The sequence below is a fragment of the Vipera ursinii genome (assembly GCF_947247035.1).
Source record: "Vipera ursinii genome assembly, chromosome: Z".
NCBI lineage: Eukaryota > Metazoa > Chordata > Lepidosauria > Squamata > Viperidae > Vipera > Vipera ursinii.
This window is the reverse complement of record NC_139517.1, coordinates 73,594,913-73,614,968: the sequence shown is the minus strand read 5'-3', so window position 1 is coordinate 73,614,968 and position 20,056 is coordinate 73,594,913. Positions and strand designations below refer to the sequence as shown.

The following is a 20,056-nucleotide window of genomic DNA, read 5'->3' as shown; positions in this document are numbered from 1 at the left end:
AACTCCACTAATCTTTCAAAAAGCTTCATGGGTGGTTGCTTTAAAAAATATTACAACCCCATTTCTCCATTTCAAAAGAAGAGGAATATCTATTGTACAAATTAAAAACAGTTTACATTGTCAACTGTTTCATAATAAAAATGTATTAATGAACATAGGAAAATGTTTTTACCCTTTTATTTTTAGTCCTATAAATCACAGTGATATTATACTACCAAAAATCCATTTGTTCAGAAAATGAAAATGTATGGGTTTTCTGCTACAATGTTCATAATTTATGGTAAATTTTAGGGACATAAGTTGAAATAATACATTTGACAACTTACTGTGCAGTAATATATAAAAACAGAAGCTAATTTAAGCAGGTACCGTATTATGTTTACTGCTAAAGGACTAGTGTTCCCCTAAGCCCAAGTCAAAAAATACATTGAAATAATTAGCAATATATCACTATTTTATTTTTATTTTAATATGCAAAATGTTCAGAAGCATCATTCATGCCCAGACATGCTCTGCTAAACCACTCAGTTCCTTTTGGCTCACCACACACATCTAAAGAATAACTGATCTTCTGTTCTTATTTCTTCACTTCTTCAACTCTTTCCTAATTTGAGGAGATGGAGATGTATTCCACTTCTAGAAACACTGGCATAGAGAGCAAATAAATACATGAAGAGTCACATAGAGAAATCTGTATCCCCAATCGGTACATAAAATCTATTTGCAAAGGATTCGAATATTAATCAAAAATTGTGACATAATGACACTATGTTCCCCACACTTTGTGGGAGAAAGTCAAATCTGAATATTTCAATACTCAACAAATGCATTGAAGGCCAATTCCACCACATTTTAAGATGTTCCAGTAAAGGTTTTTCAGAAAAATATTTACAGTTCTTGCCAATCTTCTAATTACTTTTACAAATTTTTACAGCTTACATGAGATGATTTTGTGGTATGAATAATCTCCCATCAATTAACATACTATTTTCCTTTGTCATGTGAATTACAACTACGCACATCATGTGAGGATTATACCAAATTCTCATACAAACTAAGTTATAGCAAAGGGACTAATTTTATATCTATTTGCTGACAATAATGGCATTTTATTGTCTGATGTAATTTGCATTATATGAGACAAGCATTTGAAGATATTTCACACTGAACTGAAAATGCTCAAGAATTCCAATTCATTTATATAGCAAAACACGTGAGTTGAAATACTCTTATCTTGGTTCAGAAAGGACTAGAGTTATATTCTGCATCCTGAAGTGTTTCTATAAACAATACTGTCTATGAAAGGATGTGACAACATTTCAATTTTGAAGATCCAAGTGTTATGTGCTCCTGCCCACTTTCCTTCGTGACCAGAGGCAAGCTCGTGTAACCAATAACCAGCCAAGACACAGTGAAGGCCTTTTGTTTTGTTTATTGCAATAAGCAGGAAGAGAAGCTATCAAAGCTTGGTTCTCTCCAAAGTTCCAACCCAAAATATTCCGTTCTTTATACAGCCCTGTCCCGGCCGCCACATCCCTCTTTTTCCCCATTGGCTGAGTTACTAACTATAAGGTTACATTCTTTCTGACTGCCTCCTACATATTTCCTGCTACATATTAAATCATACAACACATGTACATTAAAATTAAGAGATAATTTATGCAAGATGTGTCAGTTAATATTAATCAACTAATTGCACATGTTCAGTTGCCTGAGTTCTGCCCCCCTTTTTTGTACGTTTTACTTTAATTTTACATTCAGATATTTATGAAGCAATACGGTGGTTGAGTAGTCAAAAGTAAAGAATGGCAAATAACAAATTATTTGAAAATAGCTCAAGTTACGTCAACAAAGATTCCCTCTTCGATTCCCTTATTTATAACATAATCAAATTAACCGAATTAATACTTTTCTAATTGTGACATAATCAATTAGAAGAATTTTCAATATATTTTCACTTATGCATATCCATGTCCTGTTTTTAAGCTTAACCTAATTGCAATAGAATATTCCAGAATAGCCTATAATATATAAAAGAAAACTTAATTTTTGGGTAACCCACATTTCCCTATTTCATTAAAAAGTAATTATCCTGTCTACAATACTTACATTGTTCATTTCAATACATTCTTGTTTTTTGCAAGTAAATTTTATTTATCATCTTAATAGTTCACCAATTATTAAAAAAATTCTTTTGTTATATCCTTCCAAATTCTGTAATATAAATCAATTCTAATAGCCAACTTTCCTTTTCCTTAAGACACCTAAAAGCTAAATATAAAATCAATTTATATCTGTATCATTACAACAAATATATTCTATATATCATCTTAATTCATCAATTAAAATAATGTTTTATTATATCATTCCAGATTCTATAGCAGGGGTGTCAAACTCAATTTCATTGAGGGCCACATCAGCATTGCGGTTGCCCTTAGGGGGCCGGGTGGGTATGGCCTGGGTGGGCATGGCCTAATGGGTAGGCGTGGCTAGAGTGCGTATGGCCTACTGGGTGGGCATGGCCAGCTCTACATCGTTCGCATCAAGGGTGCCTATGGGGGCCTGGGCAGGAGTGGGACAGATCTGAGGGTCTCTGGCAGAAGGAGGGTCTCTGGGCCAGGGCCAAGGCAGTGGGGGCTGTTCCCTCACTGTTTCCAGGATGGCTTCGCGGGCCACATGGAACCACTTCACGGGCCGGATCTGGCCCCCGGGCCTTGTGTTTGACATGTCTGTTCTATAGCATAGTTCCCATCTATTATAGTTTCTTCTCCACTCAGCAAATTTCCACTGCAGCAAATTTAATTTTAAATTTCTCTTTCAACATTAATTTTTTGAAGACCTTTACTTCTATCACAAGAAAAACAGGAGAACAAGTACACAACTAACATAGAAGACAAAAATCTCTATAAACAACGAGTCATGTTGCCAATCATGAATAGAGAATAATGCCATCCAAGTGTACTGGAGCTGGGGCAGGATTGGGGCTGGCTGAGAGGCTTTGCTGGAGCCCTGCCAACCCAGCAGGGGAACGAGGAGCTCTGGCAGCCGCTGTTGATCTGGCGGAGCGGGGCCCTTGGGAGGGATCAAAAAAGGAGGAAGCTGACTGACAGGAGGAAAAAGGAAGGTTGCGACCTGGGGATGTCAGGTGGAGCAAGCAGCTTGCTGGAGTTTGTTCCATTGAGAATTATCCGGGTGAAGAGTGAGGGAGAATAAGAGAGTGGGGTTTTTTTGAAGCCTTTTTTACTGTTTTTTCATTGCAGGCCAGCCAGAAGGAGGAAGAGAGAGGAGAGAGAGTGGGGGGGGAGATGAAGCCTTTTTACTGTTTTGTTGTTGTTGTTGTTGTTGTTGTGGGCAAGCCAGACAAAGGGGAAGGAGAGCGGGTAAGTCAGGTAAGTTTTACTTCTTTTCCTTTGTTGGAACAAGCTGGGTGGAGGAAGAACGAGTGAAGAGTTTGACTGGGCTGAGCGTATTTTTTAGTGGGGAAAAGTTAGAGGGAGAGAGGGAGGGGGAAAATAGAGAGGTTTTGTAGAACCAGCTGGAGGAGGCAAAGGGGACAGAGAAGGGGAGAATTACGAGGAGTGAGGACAGAGAAAGACGAGAATGGAGAAGGGAGGTCCCTGCAGGTTCCAGACAGAGATTGACCCCCTTCACACCACTCAAGCTACTGTTACCAGGGGCTGATTACCATTGTTGTACGCAAGCTGCAGCTACTAGGGACTGACTACCATCGTTTTACCAGGAACTGACTACCATCGTTTTATGCAAGCTGCTGTTACCAGGGACTGACTACCATTGCCCCTGTAAGTTGTAACTGTCTGAGATCGACCAGTATTATTCCACGTGAGCTACCGCCAAGAGAGATTGACTATCATCGCCTTGTGTGAGTGGCTGTTGACCGTGACTGAGCATTACCACACTGGGTGCCTCTGTTAATCAGAGGTGCCAAAGTAAGAGGCCCCTTGGAACTACAGCCAGGTCAAGAGGAGGCCAAGGGGGCCCAGACTTTAGCGGTCCCTACGGGGATGGCCCTACACAAGTAAAGATGTATCACCATAACAGACATACTTTTGTAGACAACTCTGGAAAATATACTAATAAAACTCAAAATTAAAAGCCAGCTTCCCTATACTGCTGGATAAGAAACAATAAAAATGTGAAAGGAACAATAAAATTTGGAAAAATTGTTATGGAAGTCAATGCAAAATAACCACAGAACCTTTTGCAAAATATATAGAATGATAGGGAAACAAAAACATTTGCAACTGAGATATGTAAAGGAAATAAATTACCGGTAAGTCAAAAAAGTCAAGCAGAGAGGCCTTTGTCCTTGGTCACCATAAAGTACCTTGAATAATTCTTGATAGTTACTCTTTCAAGAAAAAGAAGAAATAGCTAATCTGTCCCTTTCTGAAAAAAGAAATACAAGTAATTCTCAAATTATGACAGTTCACTTAGTGACTGTTCGAAGTTACGACATAACCCCCCCAAGTACTTACCACAGAGTCCCAGAGTTATAAATGTTGCAGCACCACAGCAGTCGTTCACCCTTATGAACGAAGGCAGAGGCATTGTAGCAATCACCCTACCTATTCCCCCTCCTCCCCCGGGCAGGTCTCCACACGCACTAGACCTCTGGAGACTCACCTTGCGAAGATCTAGCAAGCTCTCTCCAGCTTCTCTGCTGCAGTTTCATTGCCTGCTTTGTTGCTTCAGGCCTTTGGTGCATTCACAGAGAACAGAGGCCTAAAGTAGTTTGAGATCACAAGAGATCAGTAGCGTGTGATCTTGTGTTACTGATCTTGAATGATCTCACACTACTTTAGGCCTCTGTTCTCTGCAAATTGAATCCTGGATAAGATCTGCTGCAAAAGGCTTGCAAATGGAAGGAAGGCTTCCTTCTGTTTGCTGTTTTCTTGCCGAAGCCCTGTGTGTCCCTGTAGACTCTGGTCGTCTTTGCAAAAAGCCCTTGCTGCTGAAAACAGAGCTCAGGAAGGGCTGGTGCATCCCTCCTGGGCTCTGTTCTTGCTGGCAAATGCTTTTTGCAAAGATGATCGGAGCTAGAGGGACACAATTTACTTGTAGGCTTCGGCAAGTCTTTGCAAAAAGCCTCTGTCGTCAGGAACAGAGCCCAGGAGGGCTGGCACATTCCTCCAGAGCTGTTTTCGGCAGTAAGGGCTTTTTGCAAAGACAATCGGAGCCTACAAGGAGAGCAGGGCGCACTCGTCCCACTTTGCTTTTGGAGTGCCTGTAGCAGGCAAACCGTGGCAGAGAGGAGACAGCTCGCTAGATCTTTGCAAGTAAGTGAGACCACCCATGGTAGGATGGGAGGGGGAGAGTGAAGCAATTGTGGGAAGCATGAAATAAGTCAGTGGGTTGGGAGAGTCTTTGAGTGGCCTGTTCCATCACTACGCCCTTCATGGCCATTCCCACCCTGAGATATCTCATACACTTAACAACCTGCACATTCGATATTCAGGATACTGAATATGCTAAGAGCTCAAAGCATTGTTAGAGACCCCACACGGCCACTTCATGGTCTGCTTCTGTTGCTCCCCTCTGAGAGGAGGTTTTGAAGGACTACTAGGTTTTGTAACCACTTTGTTACCTATGTCATCCATCTTATAAATTCACAGGATTCTTTTTGCTCATCATGGATACATCTGAACTCAACTGTATTGTTTCTCTGTATCATGTATGTGTTTGTATGTGGGTATATGTATAATTTTTTTTCTTGTATATTGGAGGTGATTACCCTTTGAAAGCTGAATGCAACAAAATTTCATTTTAAATATATACTGATTAGTTTACATTTAAAATGACAATAAAAGTTATTTTATTTTATTTTATTTGATTAGTGAATGTGTGGCCGAAAGCTGGAGTTTTCAAATTCATTTTACATGATATACTCCAACGAATCTTTGGGTTACGAATGTAATTGACAGGCTCCATTACATTCGTAACTCAAGGTTTACCTATATAACTCTACTTGCAGTGTGAAATTTACTTCCAAGGTGGAAATAAATCCAATTCAAAATTACATGTGGTAACTGTAACACAAGGATGAATATCACCTGTATTGTATGAAGAGTACAGAAGCCATTGTATCAAAACACTTCCAAAGCCCTGAAATGTTTTACATCTACTAATAATTCATGTAACTCATGATCAGAAAATTGTTTACAATGATGCCAAAGCTGGCAGCAGAGCATACTGGAAGTAGCCATTATTTCTGAGTCTGATGGAGCACCATGACAGAAATAGCAGCCAGTGTGTTATACTCTTACCTATACGGATACATCTAGTTGTGGATAGCATTGAAAAATGCTTCAAATCCTTTAGATTTTGAATAGTTTATAAACTCAGGTTTTCAGTATTTTGTGTAGAGAATACCGTAAGGTAGCCTTGAAAAAGTTATGCTGCGGCTGTAAGAAAAACAATCTAAAAGAAGAGATGAGAAAAAATTGAAAGATTTCCCTTGTTGGACTCTCCTACATACAAGAGAGAGAATGAGACAGAATCTTGAAAACCTGATAGTTTCTCTTTAATTATACCTGTACAACAGAGTTCCAGTTCATGCGAGATCTTTTTCTGGTTCTGACCACCTGAAAGAAGAGATACCTGGTTTAGTTGAATAATTTCTAGGTTTAGGAACTGCGGCATAATCAGTTTATGCTTACTATTGCCAAGATGTTTTGAATTTAAATATTTTGATGAAGGAAAATTATTTTGAAATTGTTTCTGGAATATTACTAAGTATGTCAAAATATAGCAAAGTATTTCCTTCATTATTTATGGAAAGAGGAATGTAAGATTCTTGAAAACCATTACTTATTAATGACATTGTTGAACATTGCTTTACAACATTTGATATGTATTCTTACTATAATAAGCTGAAAAAAATATTTTAATCAGACTAATTTAAACTGGCATACAGGAAGTTGGGTTCATGTATAAAACTGCTTTGTTCCCTCTTATCCTGAAACCAGAATTTGACAGGTGGTCATATTTCATTCAAAGTGACAAGCAATAGACAATCAGTTAAAAATAAGCCAAGATCATATAATATGGCATGATTTAAAATCCAGTTCTATTCAGGTAACTGCAGGTTTACAGCAATTGTGGTCAAGAAACAAAGGAACATGGGCATGGGCAAAAAATGTAAGTCATATTCTTGGCTTAAATGCATAATAAATAATTGCCTGAAATCTTGCCATTATGCACTATTTTATGAAAACAGGAAAATGAAACATCGTAGGAATTCCCTGGAGAAACAATAGAAGCATTTTTGTTTTCAAGTATTTTATACTTTTGCCTAAGTCATATTTTAATAAATAGGCTGCTTAATAATGAAAGGAACTGTACGTTGTTTTTGTCACAGTGCTACTAACATTTTCCTTGTGCTTTATTTGAACATTTTTTGTTTTAGTTTAAAAGCAATCAATGTTGGCTGGTTGGGGAATTCGCAGAGTTGGTCCACGCATCTTAAATTTGCTGAGTTTGTGATACACTGCCCGAAAGCATTAATATGGAATGTTGTAATACAACGCCACGGTTGTCTTGTATTTAGAGTTCTCGTGATGCCACCAAACTACCTATGATGCTAGTTATTGCGGCAATGTAGTAAAACCACTTACCGGGGCAATTTGGTTAGAACTCAACGAATACAAAAAGTCTCCTTAGCAACGGAGACGTTGGCGCAGAGTGGTGAACATCCGGGAAACACGGGTAAAATGGGTAGGGCGTCTCTCTAGCGTTCCTCGAAATATTATCCGCGATTGTTTCCGGCATCCTGCGCCGTATCTAAGAAACCGAGTAGGTGGGACTGGTTCAAACCATAAAGCAAACTAGAGGGGGGAGAGTTTGAGTTCCTTCCCCCCCAATACTTCTAATAAACAATATGAAAAGGGTTTCCTAACAAAGAATATGTTTCCTGTATATTATCTTTAATTTTTGCATCCAACAAATATACATTCAAGCAATACCCGCTTTACTTAGAAAATACAAAAGCATCAATTAGCTTTTACACGATTTAGAACAGCCCCTTTAGGAGGCAGGTCTCGGTCCTGTAAGTTAACAAAGCGTTACAATTCATTTTCCTACACTTTTCGCCTGTCTTTGTCGCTAAGGTGGACTCATTTCTTCTCGCGAAGCAAGTACAGTATATGCATTTTAAAAATTTATTCTCCGGAAACAAGCCTATACATTTTTAACCCCCCCCCCCGCCCCAAGGTTAACTGAAAGTGGGGCGGGAACAGTAAAGCAGAACAAGGGTGTGAACGAGAGATCTTTCCTTGCTATTGCCCTTGTTTTCTGAAGGCTCCGGAAGATGTCCATTTGCGCCTCCCTCCAGTTCTTCTGAGGGCTTCCCCTTCGTATTTACGGTGGCTCCAGGTGGTACGATTGAGTTATAAGGCAGCGAAGAATAGAACCTCAGCCTACAAAAGCAATACTTTTTTCGAATAAGGGCTTGTCTGCACTTCTCCTTTTCCGACGTTCAACAGGCAGGTTTAGGACATAAAATAGTGTACCTCTCTTTCTGCATTTTGTGCATGCATATACGTGTGTAACGCTCTCCCTACCTCAGGGGTAGGCAACCTCGGCTCTTTTATGACTCATGGACTTCAACTCCCAGGATTCCTGAGTCAGATAGCTGACTCAGGAATTCTGGGAGTTGAAGTCCATGAGTCATAAAAGAGCCGAGGTTGCCTACCCCTGGTCTATCCCTCGCTCTCCCCCTCTTTCCCGCCAAAACCTCTTCCTTTTATATCCTCTCCCCGCTTCTTCCTCTTTTCCGGGCGCGCGGCCTCCGGGACTCTTGGAGAGGTCCGGCGTCAGTCTGTGCCCTGCTGTTGCCCTCAGCGCTAATCAGCTGGAGCTGCGAGCGCTGATGCCCGGGTCTCAGCAGAGCCTCGGCTGACTCCCCTCTCCCTCCCCACCCCAGGCCTATGCACTGCCGCCGGCGACAGCGGAGGAAGCCAAAGCTCAGGGGTTGCACATCCCGCCACCGGCGACAGCGGAGGCCACCGGAGTCCGGGTTTGCACCCCGCTGCACCTGCAGAGCTTGGGCGCCGCTGCGGCCGCTTCGGCTCACCCCTCCTCCCGCCTCGCCCCGCCACTGTATATGTGTGGGACGCCTTGGAAGGAAGGGGAAGTACGTGTATTTTCTGGAAGATTCCTCTGCTTTATTTTAATTCCAGGATAAAAACTGAAAGAAAGGCTCTTTTCCTTATAATTGTCCCAGTTATACGACATGGAAAGGAAAAAAAATATTATCAGGCTATTTCTTTAACTGATTTTACCGTACTTGGTTGTGGCCTCTCCATAGTTTCCGTTGATTAAAAAAAAAGACTGTTTACAAAAAAAAAGTTCTGTTCTACTTTTCTTCATCGTAGATGATTGAATAAACTTTGGCTGGATTCACACATGCTATATCACCATTTACAAACCATAATAGCTGGATTGATGCATATGCTGGGCAAAAAATAACAACCTTATTCTTCCCTAAAAGGTATTAAATTAGGATGATTTTCTTTTCGGTGGTAGAATGGGTATAATGACATTGAGTTCTCTTGTTTCCAAAGTTGAATTGTGATGTGTTGCTGCTTTCTCCTGGTTGGAATCTGTTTTGGGGCAATGTTTCTGGATTTCCTGGAGCTTCAGTGTTCAAAGCTTATACTAAACTAATCAATCATCTGTAATGTATTCATAATTGGATATTAATTCTTAATATGGCAAGCTAAAACCAGGTTGTTTTTTGTTTTAAAGGTGGCATTTTATGACAATCTCTGTTTCCAAACTGATGTATGCCATATAGTTTTCATTATGGAGAACTTTATTTTATATGAAGAGATTGGAAGAGGGAACAAGACTGTTGTTTATAAAGGCAGAAGAAAAGGAACTATTAATTTTGTGGCCATATTGTGTACTGATAAATGTAAAAGAGCTGAAATCACAAACTGGGTAAGAATTACGTTATTTTTGGAAGATATCTTCATTTACAAACATTAAGAGCTTATTATAAAATATATTTATTTCACCCACTATATAATGTAAATATATTTGATTAAGACATCTTGATCTTGAATCAAAGCAAATTTAGGATAGAAACTTTAATCACAGTTTTTATTGAAAGCTTTTGCTGGTTTTTTAAAATAATCTCACTTTTCTGTGCAATTTTGGTCAGACAGGATGATTTTCATCCAAAATAGATATTTGAAATATGTTATAGGGAAAAAACCAATCTGTTTTTATAGTAATTTCAGTTTATGGTAATACTACAATTTCTATTATGGATGATCACACATTCAGCCAGATGTTTAGACCGGAATTGCCATTTTTGTCCCCTTTGTCCACAAACCTTTCCAAGAACCTGGGATAGGCAGATGTTATTTAATAATATTAAAGGGTATCATCACTGGATGTAAACTGTTCAAAATAAAGGTGCCTTTTGCAATTGATGATTTTGTTAAATGTCTATTATATTACTGCAATCTGTTCACAACAATGTGAAGTCACAGCTGCCAGTACTTCAGCTAGTATTGGCCTTCATAAGGCAAGTTCTTCCCAATAACTTAGGATCATAATGTATCAGTGTTACATATGTGCAGATTCAAAAAGTGTAGCCTTTTGCAATTAACAGATGGAAATATTGTCAATGTGCAGTTTTTGTAAGTGGCGTCCAAGATTTTTGGGCATTCCACCCAGTGTGCCTAGAACCACTGGGACCACCACAGGCAACATATATCATAATCTTTCAGTTTTGATTATCAGATCTTGCTACTTTTTGATCTTCTCCGATTCTTTGTGTTCTGTTCTACGATCACCTGATATCGCCATATCAAATATTTTTTCTTTTTCTTTTCCACCTTGGTTAAATGGTATGTTATGAGCCAAGGCTTTATCAGTCTATATTCAAAAATCTGACAATATTTCAACCTGCTTATCTTCAATTATTTTTTCAATTCTGTGTTCCTACCGATTTTTAATTAGTTGCACATGATTATTATTATTATTATTATTATTATTATTATTATTATTATTATTATTATTAATTTATTTATTAAATTTATATACCGCCCTTCTCCCGGAGGACTCAGGGCGGTGAACAGGGCATATAAATAGAAATACAAAAGTTAAAAAAGGATTAAATAATTGCCCAATTAAAACAATCACAATATAAAACCCATTAAAACCCTAATGTTCCCCCATCAGGCCAGGCCAGCTTGTTCAAATAAATGGGTCTTTAGCCCGCGCCGGAAGGAGCGAAGATCCGGTGCCGTCCGGAGCTCAACCGGCAGTTTGTTCCATAAAGCCGGGGCGCCCACAGAGAAGGCCCTCTCCCTGGGGGCCACCAGCCGGCATTCTCTGACCGGAGGCACCCTGAGGAGGCCCTCTCTGTGGGAACGCACAGGGCGGAGGGAAGTCGACGCCGGCAGCAGGTGGTCCCCGAGGTATTCCAGACCCATGCCATGTAAGGACTTAAAAACCATCACCAAGACCTTGAACCTCACCCGGAAGACAACTGGTAACCAATGCAGCTCGCGGAGCAAAGGTGTAACATGGGAGTACCGGGAAACTCCCAAGACAACTCTCGCGGCCGCATTCTGTACCAGTTGGAGCCTCCGAGTGGTCTTCAAGGGAAGCCCCATGTAAAGAGCATTGCAGTAGTCCAGACGAGAGGTCACGAGCGTGTGAGTGACCGTACACAGGGCATCCCGGTCCAGATAGGGCCGCAACTGACGCACCAGGCGAACCTGAGCGAAAGCCCCCCTAGTCACGGCTACTATGTGATCTTCCAAAGTAAGCCGTGAATCTAGGAGGACTCCCAAGTTGCGAGCCCTATCCGCGGGGGGTAAAAACTCACCCCCCATAGAAAGAGATGGAACATTTTGAATGTCCCGGGATGCCGGAATGTACAGCCACTCGGTCTTGTCAGGGTTGAGCTGAAGTCTGTTCCTCCCCATCCAGACCCGAACCGCCTCCAGGCAACGGGACATCACATCGAGGGCATCACTGCGGTGGTTTGGGGTCGAAATAAAAAGTTGGGTATCATCACGAATGATCTCACCCAGCGGTTTCATGTAGATGTTAAACAGGAGAGGCGAGAGGACCGATCCCTGAGGAACTCCACAAACGAGAGCCCTTGGCGTCGACCTCTGCCCTCCTGCCAACACCGACTGCGAGCATCCCAGGAGATAGGAGGAGAACCACTGAAGAACTGTGCCTCCCACTCCCAATCCCCTGAGACGCCGCAGCAGGATACCATGGTCGATGGTATCGAAAGCCGCCGAGAGGTCTAATAGGACTAGGACAGAGGAATGTCCTCTGTCCCGAGCCCTCCAGAGATCATTCACCAGAGCGACCAATGCCGTCTCCGTGCTGTACCTGGGCCTGAAGCCCGATTGGGATGGGTCTAGATAATCCGCTTCATCCAGAACCAGAGGGAGCTGATGCACCACCACACTCTCAACAACCTTCGCAAGAAAGCGAAGGTTGGAGACTGGACGAAAGTTGTTTAACACAGCTGGGTCCAAGGCAGGTTTGTTGAGGAGAGGTCTCACCACCGCCTCCTTCAAGACGGTGGGGAAATTACCCTCACTCAAAGAAGCAGATATAACTGCCTGGAACCAACCTCGTGTCCTCTCCCTAGCTGCATAAGCCAGCCAAGAAGGGCACGGGTCCAATAAACATGTGGTGGAGCTCAACCTCCCCATAATCCTGTCCACTTCCTCAGGGGTCACAGAGTCAAACTCCTCCCAGATAACATTGACAAGACCGCCCGTGTCCTGATCGTCGGACTCTGCCCAGCTGGAGTCCAAACCGGTCCGAATCTGAGCAATTTTGTCCACCAAACTCCTCGGCACGACCCTGCAAGGGATCCTTCCTCACCTCCTGATTAAGGAGGGAGCGAGTCACCCTAAACAGTGCGGCCGGGCGATTATCTGCGGACGTGATGAGGGCAGAGAAGTAATTACACCTCGCCGCCCTCATCGCTGCGAGATAAGACCTAATATAGGTTCTTAGTCGCAACCGGTCGGATTCGGATCGGCTGGACCTCCAACAGCTCTCTAGGCCCCGTTTCCGACGCTTCATCTCCCGGAGCTCCGCAGAGAACCATGGAGCTCGTTGGGATCTGCACCGGGTCAGGGGCCGCAAGGGTACAACTCGGTCAAGTGCCTCAGTGGCTGCCCTTTCCCAGGCTTCCACTAAGGCATCCGCCGAGTTGTGAGCAACGGAGGCAGGTGGGGACCCCAGCGCTGCCTGGAACCTATCAGGGTCCATTAAGCGCCTGGGGTGGTACCATCTAGTTGGTTCCGCATCCCCACGGCGGGGGGTGGCAAGACGGAAGACCAGCCGCAGGAGGTAATGATTGGTCCATGACAGGGGCATAATAAATGGAGAGCCCCCACCAAGATCATCAAACCACCGTCCAGATAAGAAAACCAGGTCAAGGGTGTGGCCTCCCTCATGAGTTGGTTCAGAAATTACCTGCGTCAGGTCCATGGCCGTCATGGAAGCCATGAACTCCCGAGCTAACTCAGATGACCCTCCCAGGGATGGTAGATTGAAGTCACCCAAAACTATGAGTTTGGGGAACTCAATCACCAACCCAGAGAGGACATTGAGTAGCTCAGGCAGGGCTGCCGCTGTGCGACTAGGCAAGAAGTACACCAGCAGCAAGCCCAATTGCGCCCCCGGACCAAACCTCAAAAAGAGAGACTCACACCCGACTATCTGAGGAACGGTGGTCTCCCGTGGACATAAGGTCTCCCTAATAGCTACCGCCACTCCCCCGCCCCTACCTTGAGCCCGAGGCCGGTGTAGCACCCGGAAACCTGGTGGGCAGAGATCAACCAAAGGGACCCCACCCTCTGGACCCAACCAGGTCTCCGTGATGCAAGCCAGGTGATAATTTTTATAGATTTTTAGTGAATCAGTTTGACAACTGCATTATGTCATGTATAGGTCAGTTTGTGCAATCTTTTTGCAACAGTTGAGTATGTAATTTTTTTTTCTTTGCCTCTGAGCAATTTGCACTTAGAATCATTTTATGATTTTTTAAAATCTGCTCTTGATTGCATTTATTTGAATAACTGGCTCTTGTGGATCCAAAATCAAGACTTTATATTTTTAATGTTCCAGCTGAAAGTTATTGCCAGCTATTATAATTAATTCATTAAACTGAATGATAGTGAAAACTATCCAGTTACAAAAAGTGCAATTGCATGTTTACATTTAGGCACTCCTGATCCAAGTGTATGTTACAGTGAACAGAAGTTAATGCAGCTTTTATATCTTGCACAGTTTAGTAGAATAGTTTTTACATATTTGAATTCATGCTTCCTTTTTATATACAATTGTTTAACTATTTAACGGAAGAAAACACACAGGAGCAGAATTTTAGAGAACTCAAATTGATTCAAGCCTACTTTAGTGTAATGTTTATCTATTACAGGTACGTTTAACTCATGAAATTAGACATAAGAACATAGTAACATTTTATGAATGGTATGAGACAAGCAACCATCTCTGGCTTGTGGTGGAATTGTGCACAGGTGAGAGGATGAACTACTTATTTATTTATGAAAAAAATTCTATACCATAATAAAAAAGACTTGGAAGCTTACATAGAATATAATTTTAAAAAATCCATCGTAACATGTAAAATCACAGGTGAATATATTGTTGTTGTTGTTAGCTGCGAAGTCGTGTCCGACCCATCGCGACCCTATGGACAAAGTTCCTCCAGGCCTTCCTGTCCTCTACCATCTTCTGGAGTCCATTTAAGCTCACACCTACTGCTTCAGTGACTCCCTCCGGCCACCTCATTCTCTGTTGTCCCCTTCTTCTGTTGCCCTCAATCTTTCCCAGCATTAGGCTCTTCTCCAGTGAATCCTTCCTTCTCATTAGATGGCCAAAGTATTTGAGTTTCAAAGTGAATATATAGCAACAATAAAAGCAACAAACAACAACCAAAGATTAAAACAATAAAACTGAATATCATAAAATCAAAGGAAAGCCTGACAGAGTTATTTTGGAAAGACAGCAATTTCAGAAATGTTATTATCATTATAGGACAATATTTGATTCTTTGCAGTCTTACTACATCACACTTTCTCAGTTTGTATTTCCTGTCAGTTTGCTAGGCCAATGGTAGATCCTGGAGGCTTTTAAGAAGAGATTGGACAACCATTTCTCTGAAACAATATAGGTGTTCTGCTTGAGCAGGGATGTTGGACTAGAAGACTTCCAAACTCCTTTCTAACTCTTATTCTGTTACTGGACAGTGATGGATTTGTAACATTAAATAATTATACTTTCAGAATTAAACTAATCAGAATAAAGCTGATTTAGACAATGTTCTATAACAGTGGTGGCGAACCTTTTAGAGACCGAGTGCCTAAACTGCAACCCCAAACCCACTTATTTGGGGTGCCAGGTGGGCGTGGCCCACTGGGTAGGTGTGGCTGTGATGGTCATGGAAGATTGGGTGGGTATGGCCAATGTAGGTGTAGTCACCTCAATGTTGCTCGTGGGGAGGGACACCTGTGGGGGTTGGGTAGGGTTGGGGAAGCTCCAGGTGGTCTCTGGCAGGTGGGGCGGTAGGCGGGAGACTCATCCTGTGGGGTGAGGTGAGGCAGGGTAGGGGTGCCATTGCCATGGGGCAAGACAAGGGCTGGGGCAGCTGCTGCCTGACACCATCGGCTCCCGCAGACAGAGGCCAGCGAGCGCACGGGGGGCAACAGCGTCTGTCAGTAGCCACAGCCTGCCGGCCCCTTGACAGGCACACTGGGGCTCCGCAGCCCATCGCCAGCAGTTCAAAGAAGCCGCCTCCGAGATGGATGGTCAGCCTACAGCTGAGGAGGTGATGCAGTGGGTTGTGCCTGGGAAAAGGAGAGCATGCGAGGCCAGAAGGGACAGGATGCGGGGGAGGGAAACCAGCTGTGCCGGGATGCATTCAGTCACATGGGATCGCAGTGAATTAGCAGGTGGCTGGTTGAAGAGGGACAGTTGCCACCACCGGGGCATGGCGCGGCTGCCCACAGAGAGGGCTCTGAGTGCTGCCTCTGGCATCTGTGCCACCACTGTTCTATAACCTTCATAAGAAAAGAGATAGATTGTTCATAGTGGAATGGTTGACATTATCACATGCCAGTATTGTGCTAGATGACAGCCCTTATTTTCCTTGTTTCAAAGTACTAATGTTTACCCATCAAACGCTAAACAACTTACCACCTATCTGAAGGATAACTCCATATATAACTCAATTAAATCCAAATTCTCTATCAGAGGACTTAAATCAAATGAAGCAAGTTGCCATTAGGAAAATGGTGATTTTACTGGAGATGCTCTATTAGTAATATACATTGAAAATATTCTTTCATTGCCTGAGGAAAACCTTTTTCTTTTTCTAGGAATGTTAAATAAACAGAATTCAAACTTCACTGGTTTTATTTTTATGTATTATTAACCAGCTCCTGATTTTTATCATATCTAGTGTCCTATTTTCTGTATTGGTATCTTTTATTATTAACATGATTCTTTGGGTCCTTACTGAATTTTTAGATAATATTTTTATCACTTATCTTGAAATAAATTTGTCAGTTCTAAATAACTTTGTATTCTAACAGACCTACTGTTAAATAGACAAACAATAGGCTTAGTCATTGACTTGAAATGCAGAAAAGGAATGATTTAACTGGAGACAGGAAAGGACATTTTTTATGTAAGATTTATTAAATAAGATGCCATCAATCATCTTTACATCAGGCAATGCATAATAAATTCTGAGCAGATTTCTCCTTTCATTTATGAAAATTAGATGTTTTTCATAGAAATCAGCTTAATTTTTTTTAACAAAAATAGCACTGCAGAGATGAGATTAATGTTTTAATGACTATTCATAAATACTTCCCAGGTGGATCATTAGAAATGCTAATTGCTCAAGATGAACATCTACCTGAGAATGTCATCAGAGAATTTGGTATTGATTTGATTACTGGACTGTATCATATACATGAGCTTGGAATTATTTTCTGTGATCTCACACCTAGGAAGGTAAAGGAACATATATTTGCACTGATACGTGATTTCTGAAAATAAATAATTCCTTTTAAATTTATGAAACTGCTACTTAATACTTCAGTTTGTGTTTAACTTTACAGATTCTCTTGGAAGGACCTGGCACTTTGAAATTCAGTAATTTTTGCTTGGCTAGAGCAGAAGGTGAAAATCTAGAAGATTTTTTTGGTTTGATTGGCACAGATGAGCCAGGAGATAATAGTTCTGGAAGCACAAGAGAAAATTTGAAAGATAAAATCAGAGGTATATATCAAAATATTTAAATGCAGCAGCAGCTAAATTCTAATCAATGCATATGATAATTTTTCATTAACTGATGTCAGGACAAGTTCAATAATGATTGTTTACTTCACTGAGTAATAATATTGATAAATATCCCTCTTTGGACATTTTCTTATATAGATATAGCTTATTATTTGTCTTTATACTTGCATATAATTGAATGTTGCTGTATTTCTTTTGAAGCTGCATCTGAGAATAAGAAGTCAGTTATACACTGATTGATTTCAGCATTAGAACTAGGTCTTAGTAATCATTCCATGAGTTTCTAAGAAACATAGGATTGGAAAAACATCAGAACAAAGAATTGCTCATTATTTTATTTTGCAGGTTCATTGGTATACACTGCACCAGAAGTGATTAAAGGAGCTGATTTTTCTGTAGCCAGTGATCTTTGGTGTTTGGGCTGCCTATTGTATGAAATGTTTTCAGGTATTACAAGATTCATGTTTGTATAATTAGTATTACACTTTTAATTAATACCATAAATATTAATAGATGTTAGGGTTCTGAGAGTTTATGTGTCCTGTCTTCATGACTTTATGTGAATTTCTTTGCAAATAAATCTTGGACATACAATTCCTCATCCATAATACAGATTAAAATAACACAAAAGAAAATACAAACACTAAAATAGAGTTAGAAAATCATAGTATAAGACTTGGAGAATTTCCATTAGCAGAGGACAAACATCTTAATCTGAGCTAAACTTAATGAAAACCTTAGTGATGTGTGAGGTTATCAGAGTATAACTGTAGAATTCTCTGCTGTTGGTCAAAGAGTAACAGTTGTTCATTTTTAAAATAAATATATCATTTGATTCAGGCAACCAAAGATCTTGTTATTCAGTGAGCTTATGCCAGGTTAGGTGTTTACACTATGCAGAACATTACTGAACATGTTGATTATCTGTTTGTATTATGTATTTACATGCTTTATTTTCTGAGATTATCAATATTTTGGATGTAACTCCAACTCCTTAATGTTTTTTAGCCTACTGATAATTGCTAGTTTCTGAATATTTAACTAACTTAATATTATCTGGATATTCTATAATTATAATGTTGCTATTATATCTTAATAATATATTTCTTATTGTACCTGTACTTGGTTTTAATCTGACTTTGTGATTGATCAATATGTAAAGTCACTTATCTCAGATGGATAGCTATAGAAATTGAATAAAATTTAATAAAGTTGTGTCCCATAGTTTTAGTATTTCTCATACATGTAAAATATGGATATTTTGTTTTTTGTATGTTTGTTCATAAAAATTACAGAATTTAAATATGTATATTAGGGGGTTTATTAGCATATGTGTTCTCACACACACACACACACACACAGAGAGATTTTTCTCATTGTCGTTTTTTGCAACTAGATATAATTGTTAGCATAGTTGTTGCAAATTATAAAAATAGATGATTAAAATAATAAACTGTATCCCAAGAAATAGGTTTGTTTTATTATGTGTCTGAGCCATTGGTATTTGTCTAAAGAAGATGGTACCATTATTACTAAACTTCAGAGTTGGGGACAGAGGGAGAAGACCACCCTGCCTGGATTCACATGTTAACATTTTCCACATTAAAGCAAAATTAATTTATTTGGTTTCTCTTAAACCCTTTTGTATAAACCATCTGTTATATTTTTATCAACAGTGATACAGTAGTGATAAACTCCTGCTGTGTTGCTTTGGCTACAGGTGTGTGAATAATTCATCCTTAGCAAATGTTCTGAGAGCTTTCTAATGCAATCATTTAAGTTCTGTTGAACTACCAAGTAGAGCTTCAAAAATGTTTTATTACGTTCTTGTGCAAGACATTATCAAAATGCACTGATTTTGATATATTTAAGAGTTTTTATCCTAGATGCATGGGGGCACCTGGAATTATTAGAATGATGCCTGGTCTCCTCCTCAGCCCTGATAATATTAAAATTAAAAGGCTAATGTAACAACGCTAAAAAATTGGAGAGTTGGACTATTTTGTGAGCTCTCATATAATAAGAACAACAAAATCTTGTTTAAGATTTCACCATGCTTACATGGGTTTGCACTGAAATCTAATGATAAGATTTTTTGTGTCTTTACGTTATGCTGGGGGATCATAAAATTAATGCCAAGTTGAAGGTCAGCTTATGTGATGGTATCAACGCTCCAGTGATTTTAAATGCTGAATGCAGTGAGTGTGTGCTTTTAAATGAACTTTTATAGATTTTTGTTGCTCCATTTTTTTAAAGTTTTACTGAAATCTGCTATAAAATCTGTTTTATAGGAAGACCTCCTTTCAATTCAAAAAACATTGTTGAATTAAAAGAACACATTTTATATGAAGATCCTGCCCCACCTAAACAGAAAGGTATGGTTCTTCTTATAGAGAAAAGGTTGAGGTCACCTGGAATTCTCAGTTCTTGCACAGTAACATAATTGTTTAAAGTCCTAACGGGGAGGTAACATTTATTAAGGAAGTTATTAAATCTATATCTCTTGTATTTTCTATATTCATAAGAAGGGAGAAGAGAAGGAAGTAGGGTATGAAAAACATTTTGAATATGAACTGTTTAAAAGTTTGAAATTCTCTGAATGCAGTATAAAGTGTTCAACCTATTTCTCTTTTTTTTTGAAGCTTTAATATCAAGACAGCTCTATCTAAATTTCCATAACAATGGTAGTAGCCACATTTAATATATTAAA

The 20,056-nt window shown here is 40.2% G+C and overlaps 1 protein-coding gene across 1 annotated transcript in view; it reads left to right on the top strand.

The window, feature by feature from the left end:
- Window positions 1-5,205: 5,205 nt before the first annotated feature.
- The window catches only part of ULK4 (unc-51 like kinase 4), a 179,011-nt gene continuing 164,160 nt past the window's right edge, over window positions 5,206-20,056 (top strand). Inside the window, exons 1-7 of the mRNA XM_083379010.1 lie at window positions 5,206-5,297; window positions 9,766-9,960; window positions 14,456-14,555; window positions 16,919-17,058; window positions 17,166-17,325; window positions 17,692-17,793; window positions 19,638-19,721. Of these exons, the coding sequence (XP_083235136.1) occupies window positions 9,823-9,960; window positions 14,456-14,555; window positions 16,919-17,058; window positions 17,166-17,325; window positions 17,692-17,793; window positions 19,638-19,721 (724 nt within the window). The 5' untranslated portion in view covers window positions 5,206-5,297; window positions 9,766-9,822. The remainder of the gene's footprint in view (window positions 5,298-9,765; window positions 9,961-14,455; window positions 14,556-16,918; window positions 17,059-17,165; window positions 17,326-17,691; window positions 17,794-19,637; window positions 19,722-20,056) is intronic.